Source organism: Salvia hispanica, chromosome 2 (assembly GCF_023119035.1).
Source record: "Salvia hispanica cultivar TCC Black 2014 chromosome 2, UniMelb_Shisp_WGS_1.0, whole genome shotgun sequence".
Classification (NCBI taxonomy): domain Eukaryota; kingdom Viridiplantae; phylum Streptophyta; class Magnoliopsida; order Lamiales; family Lamiaceae; genus Salvia; species Salvia hispanica.
In genome coordinates this window covers 34,149,963-34,174,408 of record NC_062966.1, presented here as the reverse complement: position 1 = coordinate 34,174,408, position 24,446 = coordinate 34,149,963, and the positions used below count along the sequence as shown (strand labels likewise).

Below are 24,446 nucleotides of genomic sequence, written 5' to 3'. Positions count from 1 at the left end.
TACACGTTTTTACTTATTTTTTTTATTTTATTTTTCCAAATATAATTTTGTTTATTCATGATTCATAAGAGATAATTGAGTCGATGATCACTTCATTAGGGAGTCTATCTCATCTTTTACTTCCCCCACTTGGCCAGACTTGGTTCGACCCATTTTTTATGCATTGATTAGATGTTGTATTATGGATTTCAGCCAACCTAATACTAATAATAATATCCAATTAAACCCACGGCTTCCATTTTAAGCAATCTAGTGATTGTCGTTATTATCAATCCCTACTACTCTCGCTATCACCACTCCCAATAATTGCTCTAGGTTGCACTATTTTGCTTACACAACACACACGACATAGATTCTCGTTTTCTCTTTATATTTTAATTATTCCGGTTATTTATATACTCTCATATTTCATTTTTCGTTAATATGGAGTAAATAATTATTACTCCGTCCGTTTTAACTAAATTGAATCAAAACTTTTAGGCACGGAAATTAAGAGAGGGGTAAAGTAGGTGATGGAATAAAGTAACGTGATTGAATGTTTTATTTTTTTGTCAAAAAAAGAAATGACTCGACCTAGTTGTCACATCCCAAAAAGGAATACGACCAATGGCGGAGGGAGGTGGTAACAAGGGGGTTCGAATGACCAAAAAAAAAAAATTAGTACTATTATGCATATATATAGAAAATTTTAATTTTATATTAAAATGTACCCCTATTCCTATTCGACTACTCCTATTCGGCTATGAAAGGAAGTTAATAAAAGCTAAAAAATCAATTATTCTAACTAAAATTCCAAAAACCTAGCCGAATATAAATATATTTCAAAATATATTTCTTTTAGTACTATTAGTTTTTATTTTTGGTATGTTATATAATGATTTATCATATGACTCGTCCCCCGAATATAAATTCCTGGATCCGCTAATGAATACGACTCAATTTAGTTGGGACGGAGGGAGTATATTTTTTTTTTTTTATTTATATTAATTTTTTATTTGTTTTATTTAGTAAAGTTCGCCTTGGTTTGATTCTTCTTCTTCTGATCTTTTCTACAACAATCCTCATCGGACTTTTTAATACTCAATTTTGATTAGTGTGAGAAATACAAAGTTAAAAGTTTCAATTTTCATTGAAAATTTAGTCTCATTTCAAGGAGTTGTATAGTTATTCCTTAAAAGTTTGGGATCATTTTAGGGAGCCGATTGACTTACTCTTTATTTAAAGTTTATGCTCGTTCTAAGGAATTTCCACTTTATTTGATTTGTACATTTAGATCATTTTTGCTCTTATTCAAAATACGCACAATTTAATTTTACCTCGTACTGAAGAAACAATAGAGATAATTTATGCTCATCTTCAAAGATTAGATTATTATTGAAATTCTATAAAGATATTGAATCTTATTGCAAATATTCTGGAGTTTGAGGCTGTTGTGGAATTACTGGCAAATTGAAAGTCCAAAACGTACTATGCGACGTAAATAAATATTGTGGCTAAGAAATGAAAACCCATCACTCTTTTTTTTTGTGAGGATGCATAACGGCCCACGTTACGTTATGGCTTTATAAAAGCCCACTGCCACAATTTATTTTCCAATCTATCGAACCGAAAATCTTGTTTGATTAATTTGAATTAAGTTGTAAAAATTCCCAACAATACATTTGAAAGTGCCCAAATTAATATTTAAAGCTGCCATGGGACCATTTTAAAACCAACCATCAACCAATTTGTTTCTTGCAAGAAATAATAACCAAAATATTTTATTTATATCATATCGATAGGGAAATTACTTGACACTTTACCTCTCCAAGTGGAGAAAGGAAAATAAAAAAATTCATGCCAAGTCAATAAAAAGAGATGATGCTCATGCACCATTTATATATAGATTATAGCCTTATAGGAGTATTACAATTTCACGGAATAAAATTACTTCCTCCGTTCCACCGTTCCACATTTGTAGTAACATTTAGTTATGACACGAATTTTAAAGAATTGGTAAAGTGTGTAATTAATGAAGTGAGATGTGAAATGTGTAATAAATGAAATGAGATAGTGGAGTGAGATGATAGGGTGTGTAATAAATGAAGTGGGATGATGAAGTGTGTAATAAATGAAATGAGTTGGTTGAAGGTGAGTCCCTCTTTGACTTTTTGGTTTTTTATTTTTGTTTTGATTTATTTTAATATAGATAATGACATTTGGGTGTAATTTTAGTGAATAATGGGGTAAAATTTTTTGTGCAAATATGGTAAATTCTAAATGTTACTCCAAATGTGGGACAGACTTTTATGACAAAATGTTACTACAAATCTGATACGGATGGAGTAATTTATTTTGGAGTTAGAAAAATAATTATTTAATACTTAATCATTAATTGGAGAAGCAGTCAAGGAGTATAAAGAAAGACCGAGGAAAGTAGTAAATAAAACACACCTATTTTAATCCACAACTAACGAAAACAAATGAATTAAATAAATTTAAATTCAATTCAGCCCAAAAAAAAATTCAGAAACCGAAACCACGCATCAATTTCTCTATGGCAGAGGTTTCCAATCTCCACCGGCGCCGGCAGTCACCGCCGGCATACCGGCGATCCATCGCGACTACCATTGTGTCCCACCTAGAAGAAGCCGTGCACGAGGAAGACGAATTCTTCAATCAGGCGCATCCATTCGTCTTCGATTCATTCTCCCCGCCGCACAATTCCTCAAATCCGTCTCTCTTCGATGACTACGCGACGTCGTTCGATCTAGGGTTCGATTTGAACTTAGAGCCCGAGAATCCGGGGGGCTGCGAGTACGAGGACCCCAATTGCTTCTTCTTCGGAGGCGAAGAAGACGACGACCAGATGAATTACGTCACAGATCTGTTCGAGCCGCGCCACCCTCATCCGGCGGAGGATCTGATTTGGGAGCTCGATTCGCGCCGGGTGGAGGATCCGGGCATGGAATTCGGATTCGGACCGGGTCTGCGGGTTGTCAGCATGGATTCGGAGTCGGATACCGAGGAATTCGAGGTAAATGTTGGCTTTACTAACGACGATGATGATGATGAGGATGATAGTTTGTTTGGGGTTAGGAATCATAGGTATTACGCTGGTGACAATGAAAGAGAGGAATTTGAATGGGAGGAGGTTAGTGAGAGGGTTCAGTTTGATGAGAGGGAGAATTTGAATATGGTGATTAATCGAATCGAAGAAATCTCGGTTTCATCCAATGTTTCCTCCTCGGATATTGATAATTCGGATTTAGGTGGTGGTGATGGTGATGGTGTAGAGGTAGGGCGGAATATAGGATGGGAAGTGCTGTTGGCAGTCAATAACCTAGAGAGAAATCTCGAATTCGAGATTCCTGGAGAAAACAGCATCATCAATGGGGGTGAAGTTGAATCTCTTCCGCATACTAATCTTCCAGATGATTATATCTTGGCAATGGAATACGATGCCCTTTTCGGGCAGTTGGTGGAGAATGACAACGCGTCGAAAGGCAGCCCCCCGGCTGCAAAATCTGCGGTCGAGAAGCTGCCTTCGTTGGTGCTGACAAAGGCGGATGTTGAGCAGAACAATAGCGTGGTCGTGTGTGCTGTTTGTAAGGATGAGTTTGCGATTGGGGAGAAGGTGACTCGGATGCCTTGTTCCCATCTCTACCATGGGGACTGCATTCTGCCGTGGCTTAGTATGAGGAACACGTGCCCTGTGTGCAGGCACGAGTTGCCAACGGATGATGCTGACTACGAGAGGAGGAAAGGCGGGAGAGGAAGGGTTCGTAGTGGAAATGCTGCTAGCTTGTTTGATGATTTTGAGGTCAGGTACAATTTTGAAATTCTGCCTTGAAAAGGCACTTTAGAATATGGTTTAGAGACTCCATCTTTGTTTTCTGGTATGTTTAAATTCATCCACATGTATTTATTTACAAGTATTGAGGTGTTGATAGTGCATTGCAAGTTATATATATCCTTGGCTGAGTATGAAACTACCTTGTAATATTCAGCATTAGGAGAAGGAGATATCAGTCATAGAGACTAGTCAGTCGGAGGCATGATCTTGTGGGGTCTTCTTGGTGCTATCGAACTTAATGAATAACTTTTCAATACGATATTAGTGATCGGAAAACAGAACAGCTTGATAACTTGTGGAATTGGTGGTTTATCAGTTTGGAAAATAGTGTAGGACTAAGTTGCAGAATTTTCAGTCGAACAGTGCTATGAACTATCGCGTTGCTGGTGGTGGCTGATGAAATAATTCGAGGTTACATTCTTTCATTCCAAACTATCAAGTTTAGCTTTTCGGCATAGCTCAATAGTTCCCTGCTTTCTGCATATATTTGGGATCATGGTTAAGGTTAGTTTTTATAGCTAGCAGTTGTGTTTCATATGGATTGTGAGTCTCTCTGTTTATACATTAGAGACATAGTTTTCAACATTGTATATGATATACTACCAAACATTCCCTTTTGAATATATCCAATATCATTTGCTTTTGCCAGATAACAGATTGAGTGCTTGAATGTTGAAGTTGAGTGCTTGGTCACTCAACTGAATCGAATCAATGATGTAACAAATTTTATCAAGTGCTTGGTCTCTGCAATCCCATTTGAAATAGCATGGTTCTTTAGGTTTGAATGCCATATTTAATGCATCTTAAACACTCTAGCTTTTTGACAATGAGAAGTAGGGGGTTGTCGAATAAGTGCTAGGTAGAGTTGAAAATATTTTTCTTATTTCTTTGATTCTCAGCTATAATTGTATGAATTCTCCTTAAAGTACCATATTATAGGTGATATGTATATGGAGTAATATAAATATAAAGACGTGTTCTTAAAAAATCACATCATATATTTTTTTTAATTGGATGGTTTTTTTAACATCCCGAGTTTTCGTGCACTAGTTTTAGAGTATAAAAAAAAATTACGAAAGGACAATTGGAATTAAAGTGCAAGAAATTTAAGTTTGTAAACTACAATTATTGGAAGAAGAAAAAGAGAATAAATTAGCACAATACTTTATGAAGAGGATTTACATATATTGAAGAGATTAATGGTAAAGGGCTACACAATGGAAAAGGGCTATACAATCTTATTGAGAGGTGTGAGATTTTGCTACATAATAGTTACATGTGGAAAATACAAAAGTGAAAGCTACAACTTAGCATTTCAAAGATGTCAAACTACAATATTCGGATACTAGCCAAATAGAGCAACTAAATCTAAGTGTTTCCCTCATTCCCATCATTCTCGATTTTCGGCCTCCACAAGCTCCAAGAATGCCTCCATGTACCTACAAAGTTTACACCAAATTGGGGTTAGAAAGTGACACACAAGTAAAGAGAGAGGGAAGCACAAGCTAAATAAAGAGATGGAACATTTAATGGGTAATATAGCTAGAAGAGCTACAAGATAGAGCATGAGGTAAGAAAATCTTGGTCACCATCTCTTCTAACATCAAAAGGGAGTCGAGACAAAGGGGCATTGGAGAGCGAGCTCCTACACAAGCCCAAAAGTAGAAGATGAGACAAACTCTCATCTCCCCGTCGATCAAAGCCGAGAAATCAGCCAAGAAGATCAGCCACCATCACCAAAACGGCAAGAATCTCACAATCATCAAGCTCGAAAATAAGAGAGCTAACAAGCCCAAAATAGGAGCCTTTGGCTCCAAGTCTCAAACCTAGCTTCCAATAGCTTAGCACTATATAGGAGCCATCTCCTCACCTCCTCCACCATCACTTTCATCATCACAATTCCACACAACACCATAAGGAGAGCAGCGAAGGAGGAGGGAGAGGGGCAGCGAGTGGTGACGGCAAGGACAGCCACCACCGAGGAGGATTCAACTTTAAGGTAATCCCAACAACCTCAATACCAACACTCTTCGCATCATGTAGAACAACGAATAGCTAGCACAAGAACTTAGAATTTTCATAGGATCCTCACAGCAAGGATGAAAACAATAGCAATCATGTAACACTAAGTTGAAGCTCAAGAGCTTAGAGCTATGCAAATTAGAGATAGCCGCATGATACCCCCCTCCATATGAATTCAGTGGCATGGTATCATAAGCAAGAACTTAGCAAGATTTCAATTTGAGCAATATATCACCATAAGCCACACAAGACTCCAATGGAGAATTTCTTTTCCAAAAATAAGCTACTGCCATAACACAAAAAAGGAGTAAGGGGTAGGGGGAGAGGACTTAGCTTAGGCGGAGGGGCGACCGGGCGACGGCGAATGTCGACGGAGCCGAAGAACTTCCGCAGAGAAGCTGCGGATCACGGCGGCAGCAGGGGCGAGGCGGACGACGGCATCCTTGCCGAGGCCGACAGCGAGCGACGTCGGCGGCGGTGCGGTGAGGCCGCCGAGCGAGAGAGGGAAGCCGACGGAGGGAGAGGCGGCGCCTTCTTCCTAACCGGGACTTCACCGAATGGAGAACCGGCAGAGTCAAGGCCGCCGAGGAGGAGCAGCTGCGAGCTTGGAGCCGACGGGCTGCCATTGGCGAATTCGCCCGGCGACGCAGGCGAGGCGCGATCCCGCCGAGAGGAAAGGAGACGAGGTGCGAACTCGAGAGAGAAGGCGGAGCTGGTGTAGCTCCGGCGCCGCGGAGAGGCGGTTTCGCCGGAGAGGAAAGGCGCCGCCTCTGAAATTGATTTAGGGATGGTGAAATTTGATGAATCTGGGATAAATTGGAAAAGAGATGGGGAATTTGAGAGAGGTGACGGGGGCGGCGACGCAGAGGGCGGCGAAGATCGCCGGTCGCCGAGATGGAAGGGTAGCCGCCGCCGTTGCCTTGTTCAAAGAGGGGTTTTGATTTTGGAAATGGAAATGTGAGAGTTGGGGAAAGGAAAGTCACGATGGGAAGGGAGTACTGCTGATTTTTAATTAAGAATTGGGCCAAGGAATTTATGTTGAATTGGGCCTTCGTAAATAAAAGGAGAAAAGGTGGGCCACTGTTGTGTAATTGTTTGGGCTGAAAATTCTTATTTGTAGGACTTGAGAAGCTATTTGTTGGATGGGATTAATTTAAGGAAATGGGGATGGAGCTCGATTAATTAATTCCCGAATGAATTACTAAGTTCCCGAAAATGGAAAATATCGAGCTGGAGCCCGAAAGTTGATAAGTTAATTTCCAAATAATTTATTTAGATTTCGGGAAAATAAAGTAGTAAAGTGGGAGACGCGAAAGCCGACCGGCGTCGCCCTGCGACGCCAAGGGCGGCCTTAAGAAAATTCAAGGAAAAGATTTAAGAAGGGATTTTCCAAGAATCCATATTAAATGCTCAAGTAATTATTTTAAAGATAATGGAACTCCTCCGAACTTAGTAAAGTGAATTAATAAATTCTACAAGGTAATGAAGCCCGAGAAAGGACTAGAGATTCTATGAGACAAGACTAAGGATATAGGTGCTATGCCATAGGGTACATGCATTCTTTCTAAGGAGAAATAGTTCGAATACTAATTAGCGCGTCGCGCTATTTATTTTCAAAGGATAAAATGCTCAAAGGGCAAGTGAGGTCAAGGCGAATAATTGAATTGAAGAATAAGCATATCAGGTGGGCTTTCTTTATCCAGCACACTAGTGTGGATATAAATCAAATACTTGCGAAATTATGAAAAATCATCTTTTCTCAAAATGGAGCTATGATTCTTTTCAAATTGTTGTCATGCCATAAATGTTTTGTTTTTGATGAATGTCATGGAATGGATTGTCATTGGATTGTCATAGATTGTCATTGGATTGTCATGGAATGATGGGTGACCGTTGGAGCAACACTTGACTGGAATGAATGATGAATGATGAATGATGAATGATGAATGATGAACGATGAACGATGAATGATGAATGATGATTGATGAATGATGAATGATGAACGATGAACGATGAACGATGAATGATGAATGATGAATGATGAATGATGAATGATGATTGATGAATGATGAATGATGAATGATGATGATGAATGATGATTGATGAATGATGAATGATGAATGATGAATGATAAGTTAGGATTTATGACAGAACCTAGTCTGCAGTCGAACTTTTAGCTCACAAAAGAACTTAGTAAGCTCGGGCCTTTTAAGAAAACCCTCGTGTGTTACTGTGATGGCTTGACAACTATATAATGTATGTTTTGTTTTCGGCACGTGTCCACTGAGTACACCAAGTACTCAGCCCTGCATGTATTTATAAATGTGCAGGTTGAACGTCAGGAGGATGGAGTGATGATCGGAGTCGATGTTATCAAGTTGATCTCTCACGATTCGTGTCTTCATACACGAAGCCGTTTAGTAAGGACTTATTCCGCTGCTCTTTTGTGAAGTGAGAATTGTAGAATCTCACTATCAACTCTGATTTATTTGAAGAGATGTCTATTCTGTTTTCAAGACCATGTAATGAAATACTTGGCTTCTATGATATCAATTGACTTGGCCTTGTGAAATTCTCAAGTTCTAGCCCTTTTCTTTCCCCGCTTCTTAAATCCCTCTTATTAGTCGCGGTTTACCCGTTTTCGCCATCCTTAGCAAAATGCGGTCGTGACAGTTTTCCATGGATTTTATTACATATGAGTATTTCTTTTAGAGAGGGGTGAAAATAGGTCAAATTATGCTGTATTTTGCTTAGAGGTACTCGACATATTCCATTGTAGCTAGACCTAACTATGTCAATTTTTTATGTCTTCTAGATTTAGGTCCAAAGTTTAGCTCTTGATTCCTTTGCCGAACCTCCCCACATTTATAATCTTCTCTTTGAATGAAAATGAGCATTAAAAAATACTTGTATTTCTTTTAATGATCTTGAAAATTGATAAAATTTCATTTTAACTAAGCCCAAAACAAAGCAATCCGAAACCTTTGTTGTTCTCAGTAATTGATTATTGTACTACTAGGTTGACACACATGAAAGGGGAAAAAAACATCTTGAGTACCTTGGTTCATTGTAAAAAAAATCAACAATCAAATTGGCTAATTTTGTACTCCTTTCCCCATAACCAAAAAAGGGGAAAGAATTGGAAAATAAAAACTGCTTATGTTCAATGGTAAAAATCTCACATGGGAAGTAATACTCCATTTGACATGTGGGGCTTCGAGTAAACCTCTTAGGCCATCCTTAACCCCATCTCGGATTTGGGCCGCAAGTCCCCTCCACGTCATCATTCCCCTAAATTTGAGAACTCAGGCCACAACTCCATTAACTCCGCATGCCACAACTCGGGCCACAACTATTCATTTGCACTATTCACAACTACAACCTATTTTACTCGTAAAATACAGTAATTGATTGTTGTACTACTAGGTTGACACACATGAAAGGGGAAAAAAACATCTTGAGTACCTTGGTTCATTGTAAAAAAAATCAACAATCAAATTGGCTAATTTTGTACTCCTTTCCCCATAACCAAAAAAGGGGAAAGAATTGGAAAATAAAAACTGCTTATGTTCAATGGTAAAAATCTCACATGGGAAGTAATACTCCATTTGACATGTGGGGCTTCGAGTAAACCTTTTAGGCCATCCTTAACCCCATCTCGGATTTGGGCCGCAAGTCCCCTCCACGTCATCATTCCCCTAAATTTGAGAACTCAGGCCACAACTCCATTAACTCCGCATGCCACAACTCGGGCCACAACTATTCATTTGCACTATTCACAACTACAACATATTTTACTCGTAAAATAGAATACATTGAACAATTAAAATCGGGAAAATTCATTGTTCAGTCAGAAAATAGAAAAAGAAAATTACAAATCCTAGAAAAAGAAAAATACAGATCCTAGAAAAAAAAATAAAATTACAAATCCTAGAAAAAAGAACTACTTTTTCTTCATTTGTGCGCGAAGGTATTCGATCATCTCACGGTGCAATTCGAGCTCGTACTCCGACATTGACGAGGTATCCCTCGATGTCAACTCCGTCAGCAGGCCCATCCGCAACGTAATACTCATATTCGACATAGAGTCTGATATCTTGTCCATGAAGGATTGGCGGCGGTGGCGGCGGCATAGCGGAGTAGCTCGCAGTTGCCTTCCTCTTTGTTTTCCTCTTTGCCGCCTTTGTGCCTATCGGACGGCTTTGAGTACCAGGAGATGAGAGGAAGAAGTCGTCGTCTGTCACGTTGAGGTCGATTGGCGGACCTCCTTCGCTCGAAGAGTAGTGTCCGGCGGTGGAAACTTTGGTTCTCTTCGTTGCCGCTTCTACCCCACCGGTGTACTTCGGGCTCTTCTCAACAGGCTTCCAAACGTCGAAGTACTTGAAGTGCTTCTTCCCGTCAGCGAAGAAATCTTCCTTGGCCTTGTCCACAAGGTCCATCTCGATATGCCCGCTCGGCCACATCCGGACTACGTTAGTCCACTTGCCATTCCACTTGTTCATCTCCGCCTGGACCCGACCCCAATGCTTGCGTAGCTTCACGTAGGTACGCTCGAACGAGTCGTTAGGTCGACCAGCGTTGTACTTCTCTACAATCCGTTGCCAGAACACTTTGCCGGTTTGCTGGTTGCCGGATCACAGCGTCCTCGGAGACGTCGACAAAGTTCTTGGCCAACCACATTGTCTCCTGCGGACTATACTTCTTCGGCCCATCCTCATCGGCAACCTTACCCTTGCCCTTGCCCCTCCCTTGAGCGGGCTCCATATCGTTGATCTCGTACTCATCAGTGCTAACTGGCGATTCCATGTCCATGTTGGTAGGCAACCCGGGACTAGGCGTTGCATTTGGATCGGGTGTCGGCGGCAATTGCCAGTTCTGGGAGTTGACGAAATCGTCCATCTGGCGTTGGTCGCTATTAAACTAATCCATAGAACTCAAAAGTGTTGAAATGCTAGAGGATTGAGAGTGAGTTTGTGGGGAAGAATATTAGAATGGAGCAAATCAAGTGTATAAATAGGCAAACAAAAAAAAAATCATGGGGACTTGCGGCCCGGCCCGAACGCAATTAATGCCGGGACGGGACGCAAGAGATGCGGCACGGGCACGAATAACGTCAGGCCGGGATGAGACTCGGGAGCGGCCCAGGGACGCAACTGCGTCCTCGGGACCGTCCCGAGCCGTGACGCTTCTAGCTCCAACGCCGATTTCGGGCCGGGACTCGCGAGTTGCGGCCCAGCCCCGTAGCGTTAAGGATGCTCTTATACCCATTTTTTATAATATCATCAAGTATCATTTGGGGAGAAAAAGGAATAAGATACTATAAAAAAAAGGCACGATATCGATTAAGAATGACGATTCATTCATATCACACATCAAATCCTCGTTTTATAATTAATCCGATTTTATAATAAAAATCGTTGTATAAATACTAAAGTATTGGAATCATGCAATATTTCGAGAAAAAACCCAATTATTGTGTTCATATATACAGAAATATTAGGCTTATTATAATCAAAATAAGATAAATTTATACCTCACCCAACACACAATAAGAATTCTATTTGGTTATAGTACAAGTTTTCGAAAACAATAAATCTATGTGACCAAATTTTGTACAAACAAATTCTTGTTTATTTGACAAAAAAATAGGTTTATTTATGAATTTAATTAAAATATTAGATACATATATAGTACATGGAAAGTGCATAATATTGTGGTTATATATTTATGATTTTTTATAATTTTTTTATTTTTTTAGAATTATAAATGTAACTAGTGCCTACTTTAATTCAAATTTTAAAAATAATAGAAAGAAAATTCAAATATAAATATAAAAAATGAGGTTAAAGGCTAATAAGTCTTTTTAACTTATCCACTTACTATATTTATAATTTTAATATATAATTAATACATCAAATTATTAATATAACTTTATTTTGGTTGTACAAAATTTGGTTGTTTATCATTGCTCTTTTGAAAAATGTAAAGAAAAGTAGGTTGAATAAGTTAGTGGAATATGAGTCTCACTTATATATAATAGTTTTATAGTACTATAATAAAATGTGAGTGAAATAAATTGATGGAATGTGAAGTTTATTTACCATTTATGATAAAAGTGAAATATAATTTTTATTATGGGACGGATCGAAATGACAAAACATGACTCTTATTGTGGGAGACGAAGTATTAATATTCATTGAGAAAAACCTATCTTTTGAATTTTCCCAACATATACTCAGGATTAATAAACCATTTTTTTCTTGCAGACCTTATTCATATTAATATTTTTAATCAAAATCACTTAATAATCTCCAAGAAAGAATAGTAGTAGTACTAAAAATACTATCATGACAATCCGGCCCAGTATTGTAGACATCTTTCGACCCATTAGCCCAAATAAAGGTTGCACTTTCCACCACCAGATTGAGAGAAACAGAGCTCCACCACCACCGCCTGTTGCACCGGCGCCGCCATTAATGGATTTCTCCGCTCTGAATGAAGCACTCGCGTTCAAGTCTTACGACAAGGTCGCAGACATATGTGACACTCTCATGTTCCAGGTAATTTACAAGCATACCCTATTCCCCGCTGCAAACCCTAGCTTTCTATCGCTAATCACTTTCATCTTTCGCCGATCGCAGGCTGCATCTGAGGGCGTCTCGTATCAGGAAGATTGGCCTTACGCCATTCATCTAATCGGTCACATCTACGTCAATGACATGTAATTTTTTAAATTGGAGAAATTTGTTGTGATTATGTTGTTTGTGTTTGATTATGTTGATCTGGTTGCCGTGGTGTGCTGGCGATGGTGCCGATTGTGACTGTGATTGTGCTATACAGTAATAGCGCAAGGTTCTTGTGGAAGAAGATACCTTTAGCAGTGAAAGAGAGCCAGCCAGAAGTATCAGCTGCGTGGAAAATTGGGCAGAGGCTGTGGATCAAGGATTATGCTAGTGTTCATGAGGCTATTCGTGAGTTTATCTGGAGTCCACAGTGTCAGGGAATCATGGCAGCTTTCTCTGGTGAGTTTGTGTATGTGAACTAAATTAGTACTCCTATTCATGTTCTCAGCTACTTTCCTTAGTGAAAAGAATTAATTGCATTGTGTATTGTGTTGGAGATTCCATTGATTTGCTGTGGTACATTGAGCTGTTTCTGTTGAGTATGTGGCCGTAATGAGGAAAACTATATGCATACTTCCTTCTTTAGCCTTAAAATCAACTATGTTTTCTTATGCCATCAATTGATCTACAGTAGAAACCTATGCTATCTTGCTCTGTTGAGATACATTTGATCTTCTGAAACTGTGCAGATTGTGGTACATACTCATGGTTCTTTCATGATTCATTTTTTATGTCTTTTCATATCACTCAGTCATTATTGTATAAGTGTAGGAGTTCCATTCCTCTTTCATATGTGATGCCAATATCAAGATAGTGACCTATGATAATGATTCTTGCACTACTGATATGGATTACCAGAAACTTTATGTGAATAAGTGACTTTATATTGCTTTCTAGTGTCCTTTTGTGTGGGATAATGTTGAAATGAGTATGACTGTCAAACTTTAAAAGGAAATGGGTTGCTAAGACCTTTATTATGAGTATTAGTAGGAGTACAACATAGTGAACAGCATAACGAACTACTATACCACATTGGATGACACTATATCGATTATCGGGAGCCTCTTGCAGGTTGATCTCCTTTGTCCTATATGTCATTGATCTATATGCATATAAAGAATACACAATGCAAGGCGATTTGGCGACTATTCCTTGTGATTAAACAGAGACTTCAATCTTGCATCAAGAGTTTAGATCTTTGTTGTACTCTCTCACTCTCTGTTGATTCTTGTACTAGTGTAGAGGAGGTTTTACAGGACGCTTAGCACATTATGTAATCATTTTGCTGCTTATCAACTATGATTACCGGAACATACATTTATCGTTAATGCTCATGTCTAAATTATTGCAGAAATGTACACCAAAAGGATGTTTGAACTTCTACAATCTGCTTATTCAACCATAAGCATTCAAGATACTGCACTTTTCCTTGGAATGAGTGAAGAGGACGCAACAAATTGTAAGCTCCATCCATTGCTTTAGACAATCACTTATCTGAAAGTTAAACAATTGTTTGAATGATGTCAAACAAATGTTGCTGTTGAGTTTCATTAATAGTCGGCTATTGCTCTCTCTTTGCAGATGTACTGCAACACGGCTGGACTGTGGATCCTGCATCCCGGATGCTCACCGTGAAGAAGCAGGCCGTCGTGACTGAACAGAAACTGGATCATAGTAAATTACAGCGGCTGACTGAGTACGTTTTTCACCTCGAGCACTGATACACCAAGTCAGGATGCATATCCGAGCTGTTCATATGTCTTCCTTTATTCGACATAGATGTTTTAGCATCTCTTCCATGGACGATCTTCTGTCGTTTTGTAATCTTATAAAATATTCACTGGTTGATGATATCAGAATATTTGTAGTTAACTAATTTGGGTATTTAGATTAGTTAATTGCCATTGGCTTATCTCATTTATTACTAATATCACAGGAGTATTATGTCATGCTACTTTTTCAAGATTTTCTTAAAATTCATATACCTGAAACTCCTTTTTTTCCAAAATTTAAATCTTTTTCATAAATAAAATTTTATATATTCCGTCCAAATTACTTGCTCCATGGAGTAGTATATTCCTTTTGTGTTGTTCCAAGCTACTTATTTTATCTTTTTTTTTGGGGTAAATTTTATCATTTCTTTTCTTCACTCTTACTTCTTCTTTCCTATGTTATTTTCTTTCTACTTAATTTTTAAATATTACTCTATCCAAAGTTCTTAAATCCTGTGTAAAAAAATGCATCAAACTATGAAGAAGGGTCAACATCAAGTTTAATTAGCGATTTTTTTTATATGTATTTTGAAACATCATTAATTACAAATGGCAGTTGTATCGAATATCAAATGAATGCAACCTGACATAATAAAATAAAGAGAGTACTTCTGAAAAGCAGAAAGTGAAAAAAGACGTTAGGTGCCAATCTGAAATGAGCGAGTACAAATAGCTTTCTATACTCTCATCATCTTCATCCCTCAATTTCTCTCTCCTCTTCGCTTTATTCTACCGGTCATCTCTATGCTATGCCATTCCTAGACTCGCAATAGAAACTCACTCACTGTAGGATTGGATCAGGAAATTTCTCGATTTTTCAGTTCCGTGAAAAGCGGTGAAAACGGTTTTGAATTTGATGTTGATGGCGTCGCCGAGGGTGATCGCGTCCAATTCGGATCTGCCGCGTGACTCCCCTCCCTCCTCCATAAATATCCACTCCGATCAACCAGCTAGGGGTTTCGGCTCCATGAATATGGACGAAATCTTCCGGAACATCTGCCCCGATTCCGCCTCCTTCGACGCCGGCGCCGGAGAGGCTGCCGCGGCGGGGGGATTTTTGCCCGGCGACGGAGGATTGAGGAGTGTGAAGACGACGGAGGAGGTTTGGAGGGATATCGTCATCGGCGGCGGGGGAGAGGCGGCTGCGATGACGCTGGAGGCTTTCCTGACGAAGGCGGGGGCTGTGAACGAGGAGGAGGTTGGGGTTCCGGCGCCGCCTCCGGTTGGGGGTTTTGGAATGGAAGGTGTGATGGTGAATCCTGCGCCGGCGGGGGCTCAGTTTGCGCCGGCGGGATGCGTGCAGAATGTGATTGGTGGTATGGAGTTTGGGAGTGGGAGCGTGGGAGGCGGCGGCGGGAGAGGGAAGAGGAGGGTGGCGGTGGACGAAGTGCCTCTGGATAAGGCGACGCAGCAAAAGCAGAGACGTATGATTAAAAATAGGGAGTCTGCTGCGAGGTCCAGAGAGCGGAAGCAGGTTATTTCTTTATTGTTTTTGCTTTTCCCCAATTTTTAAATTGAGTAATTCTTTCACTGCTTTATTTTTTTAATGCATAAAGCTTCGTTGTTGTTTGCTTGCTTCTAGGCTTATACCGTGGAGATGGAGGCTCAGGTGACTGCCCTAGAGGATGAACATGCCAGGCTCTTGAGACAAGAGGTGCCTCTCTCTCTGTGTTGGGATGCACTTGTTGTAGATAACTTTATATTGCATTCTGATTTATTTACCTAGAATCTGTATGTTTTTATTGTTCTAGGGGAGATTGCTGAACCTTTTTCACCTTTTAATTACTTTTTCTGATGAGGAAGAAGGTTCTGATAAAACTCTTATTTGCAGGCTGAAATGAACAGGGAGAGATACAAACAGGTATGTATTTATATTGATATTGTTATTGTTTACCTCATTCATCATTCTTGATTCTTGATAACTGAGAATATGTTGACATTTTAGCACCTGTTATACGTTTCAATATGTTTCTGTTGGAGTAAGCAATTGGTTAACTTTGCCATGAATTTCAGGTTAAAGTAAATGTATTCTCTAGGCCATGTGCTTATGAAGTCTCTACGGCTACACACTTGTAAATCTAGGCCAGGATTGTCTGTAATCAAGTTTTAGAATCAGCTGACCCTACTTGCTAATTGTTTTAATTTCTAACATGTATTTGTTTGTGGCTTAAGTTTCTACATTAATCTAAATCACAAGTATCACTATACTCTAGCTGTAAGGACATCTGTTTGATGAAATCAACTTTGACTGGTCTGAGATAAGAGTGGGAGAACTGACATACATGAACCTGTTTGTTCTAATCCACTTTGTTTGATCATCTGTCTGTAGTTAGTTATCAGCTCACCAATTGATGATCTAATACAAATGCATGTGATATCAAGATGCATGCTTGTTATGTGTTTAAAATTAAATTTCAATGGTATCAAATTGTATCAGGAAACTTGTAAGTACGGCTGTTATGTAGATAAGACATTTTATAGAGTACAACGCAGGAGTATATTATTTTGTGGTGAGGAAGAGTGACTCCCTAAAATAACTGAAAATGTTTAGGAAACGTCAGTATGGTATTACAAAGGGTGCCTTAACTACAGAAGCTTAACAAGCCACAACAGTTCTGTATAGAAGCTTAACAAGCACACCAGTGATTCAGTTTTCCTCGATGGAGTAAGCTTGGAAGGCTTTGTAATTGTTTTAAGATGCAGAGAAGTATATAGTTTAGTTACTAGTAGAACCTATACTTTGCTTGTATATGCTCACAAATTGGACAAACTCACTGAGCTAGATTTTAATGCCTAGCATTCTTGACAAGTTAAACCATAACGAGAGGCCTCAAGAGTATACAGATGAGAAGGTGAAGGCTCCTCTGGATAGAGACATTATATATATTTTGTCAGGAGTGTTGGTTGACAACATATCTCAAAAGAGCAGTCTATTGAATTCCACTAACAGACATCAGTTATCAGTTCTGATTTGTGATTGTCTGGGCCAACTGTTTCAACTCAATTAGTATATCTCTTCATACATATTTGAAATTGAATCTATGTCCTTGTACAGTTTGATTGTGTTAGTCTGAATCACCGATCATCCATAATGGTGTAATGCAGCTCATGGAGAATATAATTCCGGTGGTAGAGAAGCGAAGACCTCCAAGAGTTTTGAGGAGCACGCGCTCCATGTAATGGCAGGTGCGTGGTTGACGATGATAAAGATTGTAGAAAGTAGGTCTTGTTGGCCTGCCATAGATATCCAGCAATGTCGCGTGAGGACGTTCTGGCATGGGCTAGATGGGCAGTTAGCAACAGATGCAGTAGTGTTCTCTTTCAAGGGGAATTGCTGAATGAAGCAGTCTGAGACATGTAAATCAAAAGCACATCTTGATCTCTATACTGTTTATAGAGGGCATACTTTAAATCAATTTACACTCTCTATTTGAAGCTCATCTAGTGGTTAATTATTTCTTGATGTAATAACATTTCTTTAGGAAAATGGTGGAATCTACTATTGATTTTATCATTACACAATTTAGTAGCAACAAAAAAAAACATTAAGAGGCAGAAAGTGTTCTTGAAATGACAAGATTAAAGGGCAAATCTTTCCCAGACATACACATTATTTATCAAGAATAAAGAATCAATCAAGAAAAAAATTGAAGGCCAGCCTCACACAGACAGATCTGGAAACAGAATGACACAGACAGAATGACACAGTATATATCACTTTTTTTTTTTAAGTACAAAATCTACCTGGTAAAATTTTATTATGTGGCCAACAAGTCACAGCTTCTCTTTCATGGTAAAAGCTATAGCATGACATTGCAATTTCTCTAAGGCTGTGTGGCCTTGCCAAGGAACTCGAGGCCCTCGGAGCGACAAGCCATGACTTTCTTAAACGTCTCGCGTAGCTTGCACTGCAGTGGCTCGAGCCCCGTCTTAAAAGCCCCACACGCTAAAGACAGCTCGTTGACATTCTCATTAACTTCGTCCTTCAGCTCGTCCGACAGTGGGAACTGAGCGGCATCCACCGAGTCTGTCAGCTGATGCACACACTTCTCAATCTGATATATCTCCTTTAACAATCCACTGGTGTTGCGCCGCTCTCTCTTCTTGGACTCGGCCATGATTCGGCTATGGAGCAAGAACAGAGGCGTGCTCCACGAGAACTGACGAGGGATTGCAAAGTGGATCTGCACGCCCCGGTCCTGACAAGGGATTGCAGCAACGAGAACCCACAACACAAACATCAGAATAAAGCTCATTGCAAAGATGAGCATCGCCAAACCATTAGTCGCTGCTATTTCGTTCGTTTTTGGAGGAGCCAAGTTGCTCGCAATGGACTGGAGCTGCTTAGAGGCTGACCAAGAATGTGGCACGCTCCAAGAGAGTGACCGAGAGTGCCCTGATGATGAGCTCCGTTGGTGTTCCTTGCCCTTACGCCCAAAAGAGCGGTTTCTGTGTGAAAACACTGAGCCGGTATCTTTGTCATCCAACATCAGTATAGCCAAATCCATCAAGGCTTTTCGTGCACGACGAAACTGGCTCTCGCCAACCGTTCTCTGCTTCGCGTCAAGAGCACACACCACAATCTCCAAATGCTTCTGCCAGACACAAACGGTCTCAACACCATTGCGAGTTGCATTGAAGATATCCATCGCCTTGATGGCTCTCTCGAAATACTCGGTAGCAAGCCTGTCTGCTGGCGGCTTCGAGAGCAATGCTTTGTTATCGGATAGTAAGGTGCTGAAATCCTCCTGGCAAGCAGTGAACGCGTCCAACAGCTTGTGCATCCACGAAACAGAGAGGAGCTCGTCCGCGTTAACCACTGAAAGATCGTGGAAACGGGTGAAAACCTGTCGTTGGAACGACTCCAGGCACTTGATATTGGAATCATGGCTCATTTCTGATTCTGAATGAACCTGATCACTTCTTAGAGTCAATATAGAGCGGCGAAATGATGCAAAAGGGATATGGCATCCATGATTATTTGGAGCAGGCATTTCTTCAAATTGTAACACAACTCCTCAAACTCCTAAAATCAAACTTGAGTTTAAGAAATTGATGGCATTAAGTGAACCCTAATTAAGCCCCAAATCAGAAAGCAGACACTTGCAAATCTCCAAACCATGATCAACGCAAAATTTAACTATATCAAATGACATAGCATAACATAACATAACAAACCACTTCAGATTTCAATTACAAATATAAATTCCCAAACCTTGATCAGTCAAAACTGGGGAAAAAAACACAAATTTCACCAGAAAATCAACCGAGTTTAGTAATCTCAATGAACATCAACTCATGAACACAATTGAATTGAAGTGATTCTCAACAGAGTTCTACTCAAACCAACGCAGATAAAAAAAAACAGATGATTAGCAAAAATCAAAGCAGGAAAAAACAGAAAATAAAGGAAAAGTACCTTGATTGTATGGGGTGAACATGAAAAATGATAGCGGCAATTTGGAAGCAGAGGAAAATGAAACCCTGGGAAATGGCATGAATGAGAGATGATGATACGAATGAATTGGAATTTGGAAGGGAAAGGGAAGGGAAGTAGACTGCAAAATATTTGACGCAAAGAAGAATAAATTAAGGCCGAAAATTTGAAAACATGAATCTACAGGAAAGACAACTGTATAACTGCTGGTGTGTGTTTCTGTGTATTTTGATGATCATTAATTATATACTACAAACCTTATTGGAGTATATGACATATAAACTTTATTATTATATATTTTAAGTTTAATGCCAATTTTTCTTCCAAATTGTGGCTCATTATAGGATCAATGTCTATTGAATTTTTTTTTATTTAGGCGGGTTGGAAAAATTGACATTTTTAAAAGCTTATGATTTTTAGGACCATTTTTAGAGTGAACAAAAAATAGTAGTACTAAAAATCGCTTAAAATTTATGATTTTTGAGATTAATATCTCTTTCATTTTTGTATGGGATTTAAAAAATGGAATTTATTGAAATAAATAAAAATAATAATAAAGTATGCAAGTGAAAGGGAAATAAAATAAGAATTGATTTTTCCTAAATGAGAAAATGGTTTAACTTGGAATGTACCAAAAAAGTAAGAGTGAACTCAAAAATGGTCCATGGAATATAAGTTTATTTCGCCTATAGTTCATGGACTTTAAAAATATTGCTAGTAGTAAGGGTTTATCTCAAAATTGGTCCTTTTGGCTTTTTTGGTTTGAAAATGCCCTTTTAGGGGAATTTTGGGGGGTTGGACAATTTGGTCTTTTTACATTTTTAACATTTTAAATATTATATTATTTCAGTTATGTACTAAATCTGATATATTTCAAAATTATCATTCTTCTTCCCTTTTGTCATCCTTCACTTTGTTTCTTTATTTCAATATTAGATTTAATTTACAAAATTTTAAATTTCAATTTTTAAATATCAATAAATTTTTTTGATTATAAAAATTATTAAATAACAAAAATTAATAGTCATAATCAATATTTGATAGTGTATAGTACTATTTAATCAATAAGGTATGACAATGTCTTAGTTTTAATCAATATTTAATAGCTTTAATCATAAATAGATCATATAACACGATTTATTCTGAAATAAATATGCACCTAATGTAAGACTAATATAATTTTCGTTTATTAATTTGAAAACAATCAAAATTTATTAGAAAATTTCAAAAAAAATACTCCTACATAAAATTTTTAGTAGGATCAAATTTTTAGTCAACTTTATAATATTTAATCACAAGCAATTATAACAACCGAACGAAGGCTAAATAGAATAGTTCTTATTTTTCCATCATGATTAATATTATTTTTCTGTACTTCTTCAATTCAGCTGAATATTATATTAAATAACAAAAATTAATAGTTTTAATCAATATTTATAGTGTCCATTAATTAATAGATTTAATTAAAAAAATTTATTGATATTTAAAAATTAAAATTTAAAATTTAATTTTATAAAATTAAATCTAATATTGAAATAAAACAACAAAGTGAAGGATGACAAAATGGAAGAAGAATGATAATTTTGAAACAATATCAAAGTTATTAGTACATAACTGAAATAATATCAGATTTAAAATATTAAAAGTGTAAAAAAACCAAATTGCCCAAACCATGCAAAACCCCCAAAAGGGCATTTTCGTACCAAAAAAGCTAAAAGGACCAATTTCGAGATAAACCCTTAATCTAGGAACTACTGACGATATTTTTAAAGTCCAGAGACTATGGGCGAGATAAACTAATAATCTAGGAACCATTTTTTAAGTTCACTCAAAAAGTAATATGTAGATTGGAACGGAGGGAATATTTATTTTTTCTAAGCATGTGTGCTATGTAAATGTATGATGCAGTGTGTAACAATATGCTTTTTTTTATAATTATTATTATTAAAATTATTCTATATCAGCATCTACAATAAATTGAATACCATACGATTAAAAGCTAATATTAAACTATAAAGTTTATTAAATATCAGGAAAATATGGAACTCAAGTTCTTCTGTCAAACTATTTTTGATATGAAAAAAAACTACTACATATTTTATATGATTTAAATTTTAAATCATCGAAGTACTTTTCTAATAGACATAATTTAGAATTGATTATATTTCTTCCATGTAGTATCTATACATATATAAAAGGCGAGTTTTGGCCTTAATTTGAATACTTATAAAATCTGGGTATAAATTTGAACATTTATAAATTTTGAGTTAAAATTCCATAATCTTTCCACACCATGGTGGCATGGTGATTTAGTGTGCCTCATCAATAAATTTTTTACAATTGGAAATGAAAAAGGTCCACATGCCACATCACTTGGACATAAATTTTGGCAATCTTATATCTAAATTGGATATATCCATTTAATCATTTTATGAAAAGTGTAATAAATTAAATATAGAAATTATATCATGTAAACTATTAATTGACATTAATATACTAGTACAATTTATATATGCATATTGATATCATAATATAATAATAATATACACATAAAAGTAATTGTTTTAGTATTTATATACATAAGAAAAAAAATCATATTATTATGGATAAGATCTTTTTTAATTGTTTTTGTATTTATATATATATAAGAAAATATTCACATAAATAAAAATTATGAATGCAAGTTATATTTTGTAAGTTATATATTATAATTTTCGTTATATTAATTAGCATGTAAAAATGAAGAATTTTTAACAAAAATAAAAATAAAAATGAAATATAAATATAATTTAAAAATATTATTATTTTATAAAAGAGATGTCTTGTAGTATATTAGTACTATTATAATTTTCATTAGATTTATTAGCATGTCAAAAAATCAATAATTTTTAACACAAGAAAATAAAAATTAAAAAATGAAATATTAATATAATCTAAAATATTATTATTTTATAAAAGAGATGTCTTGTATATTAGTACTATTATATATGAGATGAATATACATATATAAATTGTACTAGTATATTAACGTCAACTCATTTTTCATATAAGTGTAATTTCTATATTAAATATTATTAAACTTTCCATAAATTGATTAAATGGATGTATCCAAATTTATCTTAAGTTCCTAATTTATGTTGAAGTGATGTGGCATGTGGACCCTTTTTATTCTAATTGTCAAAGAGTTAATGGTGAGACACACCAAATCATTATGCCACCATGGTGTGGAAGGACCATGAAATTTTTACTCATAAATTTTGGGTATAAATTTGAATATTTATAAATTTTAAGCATAATTTAAACATAATTAGTCAATACAGTTTCACTCTATTTAAAAAAAAGGTTATTACCGTTACTAGCTTAAATTGATATGTGAATATTTTACTAATAATTATCAAATTTGGTAGATGACCGTTTTATGTTATAATTCCAAAAGTAATCAAATATTGAATTTTAATTTAAAGCTTTTATGATTGTGCCAATGGACGGTTTTCAATTGAGTAATACTAAATGATTTACAACCGTTACAAACTTAAATTTATAGGTGAATATTTATATTTATGATAATAATTTCATAGGGTTTGTAACGTCCAAAATAGTAGGACTCTTCAATATTGTTCTATAAATATGTAGCATGGGCAAGTTTATAATTCACTTCATTCTTGCCTTTCCTCACTGTATCAAAATATTCTGCAAAAATAAGAATTTGATGCGGTACGGTGCAATACTTTGTCAGTCATTTGATGAGGTGCGTGTGTGTTTATGAATTCATTAAACGTGGAGACAACTCCAATGTAATCTCATTGGAATGTATTTTCCACGACCGTGTGGTATGTGTTTCGTTTCTTATCTTATTACATTTTTTAGCTATTTATCTAAAACCATTAATTGTTTATTTTTTTCATGTAGGGCACTAGGATTCAAGCCATGTTTAAAACAATTGATCTAATCAAGCAGATCATGAATTCGCAATTACTATGTGCTCTAGAACATAGATATCTGAAGTCAACAACTCCAAGTTTTCAAGATTAATGTATACATTTAAAACAAATGATCTAATCAAGCAGATAAAAAAACTGATGAAGAGCCACTCTTTAGTACTCCCTATGTTAGTACTACTGTTGCAATTGTATTAATATTTATTATTGTTATTATTATTTGTGTATTAACATTGTCTTAAAGGATGCACTGTTTGGCACTTTTTAAATATCTCTAAATTATAATATCATTATTTATTTTTTAACATTGTTGTGTGCTTCTATTTTTTATAGATATTATTCGAGCAATTGTTGACTCTGAAAAGATTATTACACATGACAATTCTCAACTTATATAGATTAAAATTGTTGATTCACAGTAAGTGTTGATTCATTGTTTTTTTTCCCTTTTGTTTTCCAACATTTTGTTTTTGTTGATTTATCTAAAATTGTGTTAATATAATTTATGTATATTGTTTTGCATAGTACTGACGATGCCATGCATAAGTTCTTTGTTCTTATGGGATGCATTTTTTTTGGCATAAAGAACCATTGGGGAAATCATCTTAAAACCAAAAGACCAAAATTTTATGTTGTTGCAAGGGTAGAATAATAAGATTCTTAAAGATGTATGTTGCTTATGTTGTCTTTCAAGGGTTAATATTATCTAAAGACTTCAAATGTGTTCATTATTTGAAAAATATTCTTTTATATTGTTAAGTTCACCTTTATGGGAGGTTGGATTGATAATAGATTGAACACGAGTCAGTTATTGTCTGT

The 24,446-nt window shown here is 36.7% G+C and overlaps 5 protein-coding genes and 1 long non-coding RNA gene across 13 annotated transcripts; 3 read left to right on the top strand and 3 right to left on the bottom strand.

The window, feature by feature from the left end:
- Nucleotides 1-2,470: 2,470 nt before the first annotated feature.
- On the top strand, nucleotides 2,471-8,429 carry LOC125205683 (E3 ubiquitin-protein ligase CIP8-like). Of its 4 annotated transcripts, none has more exons than XM_048104749.1 (2): nucleotides 2,471-3,802; nucleotides 8,188-8,429. In XM_048104749.1, the coding sequence occupies exons 1-2, from the start codon at nucleotides 2,537-2,539 to the stop codon at nucleotides 8,305-8,307; spliced, it is 1,386 nt and encodes a 461-aa protein (XP_047960706.1). In that variant the 5' UTR covers nucleotides 2,471-2,536; the 3' UTR covers nucleotides 8,308-8,429. The 4 variants fall into 4 exon arrangements, 3 of the variants coding, with proteins under 3 accessions (XP_047960706.1, XP_047960708.1, XP_047960707.1); XM_048104751.1 differs by lacking the exon at nucleotides 8,188-8,429 and adding an exon at nucleotides 3,990-4,490 and having other exon boundaries at nucleotides 2,472-3,802; XM_048104750.1 differs by lacking the exon at nucleotides 8,188-8,429 and adding an exon at nucleotides 3,990-4,490 and having other exon boundaries at nucleotides 2,472-3,807.
- On the bottom strand, nucleotides 5,054-6,918 carry LOC125205686. Its single transcript, XR_007173813.1, has 2 exons — nucleotides 5,425-6,918; nucleotides 5,054-5,274 (listed from the first exon to the last, which is right to left on the bottom strand). It is a non-coding gene; the product is annotated as an uncharacterized LOC125205686 (long non-coding RNA).
- A 1,411-nt stretch (nucleotides 8,430-9,840) lies between the features above and the next one.
- Nucleotides 9,841-10,756, bottom strand: LOC125206851. Its single transcript, XM_048106071.1, has 2 exons — nucleotides 10,442-10,756; nucleotides 9,841-10,392 (listed from the first exon to the last, which is right to left on the bottom strand). The coding sequence occupies exons 1-2, from the start codon at nucleotides 10,754-10,756 to the stop codon at nucleotides 9,841-9,843; spliced, it is 867 nt and encodes a 288-aa protein (XP_047962028.1).
- Nucleotides 10,757-12,234: 1,478 nt separating this feature from the next.
- LOC125204518 (COP9 signalosome complex subunit 8-like) lies at nucleotides 12,235-14,384 on the top strand. The gene is made up of 5 exons (XM_048103196.1): nucleotides 12,235-12,417; nucleotides 12,499-12,578; nucleotides 12,698-12,879; nucleotides 13,832-13,939; nucleotides 14,062-14,384. Exons 1-5 carry the CDS (start codon nucleotides 12,334-12,336, stop codon nucleotides 14,199-14,201), a joined length of 594 nt encoding a protein of 197 aa, XP_047959153.1. The 5' UTR covers nucleotides 12,235-12,333; the 3' UTR covers nucleotides 14,202-14,384.
- A 443-nt stretch (nucleotides 14,385-14,827) lies between these two features.
- LOC125205775 (ABSCISIC ACID-INSENSITIVE 5-like protein 4) lies at nucleotides 14,828-17,769 on the top strand. Of its 3 annotated transcripts, none has more exons than XM_048104888.1 (4): nucleotides 14,828-15,726; nucleotides 15,835-15,906; nucleotides 16,084-16,113; nucleotides 17,308-17,435. In XM_048104888.1, the coding sequence occupies exons 1-4, from the start codon at nucleotides 15,109-15,111 to the stop codon at nucleotides 17,350-17,352; spliced, it is 765 nt and encodes a 254-aa protein (XP_047960845.1). In that variant the 5' UTR covers nucleotides 14,828-15,108; the 3' UTR covers nucleotides 17,353-17,435. The 3 variants fall into 3 exon arrangements, with proteins under 3 accessions (XP_047960845.1, XP_047960844.1, XP_047960842.1); XM_048104887.1 differs by lacking the exon at nucleotides 17,308-17,435 and adding an exon at nucleotides 16,266-16,570; XM_048104885.1 differs by having other exon boundaries at nucleotides 14,833-15,726; nucleotides 17,358-17,769.
- Nucleotides 17,770-17,779: 10 nt separating this feature from the next.
- LOC125205774 (protein ROH1-like) lies at nucleotides 17,780-19,879 on the bottom strand. 3 transcript variants are annotated; one of them, XM_048104883.1, is made up of 2 exons: nucleotides 19,672-19,879; nucleotides 17,780-19,071 (listed from the first exon to the last, which is right to left on the bottom strand). In XM_048104883.1, exons 1-2 carry the CDS (start codon nucleotides 19,748-19,750, stop codon nucleotides 18,077-18,079), a joined length of 1,074 nt encoding a protein of 357 aa, XP_047960840.1. In that variant the 5' UTR covers nucleotides 19,751-19,879; the 3' UTR covers nucleotides 17,780-18,076. The 3 variants fall into 3 exon arrangements, with proteins under 3 accessions (XP_047960840.1, XP_047960839.1, XP_047960841.1); XM_048104882.1 differs by having other exon boundaries at nucleotides 17,780-19,278; nucleotides 19,672-19,801; XM_048104884.1 differs by having other exon boundaries at nucleotides 17,780-19,165; nucleotides 19,672-19,794.
- Between the last annotated feature and the right edge of the window lie 4,567 nt (nucleotides 19,880-24,446).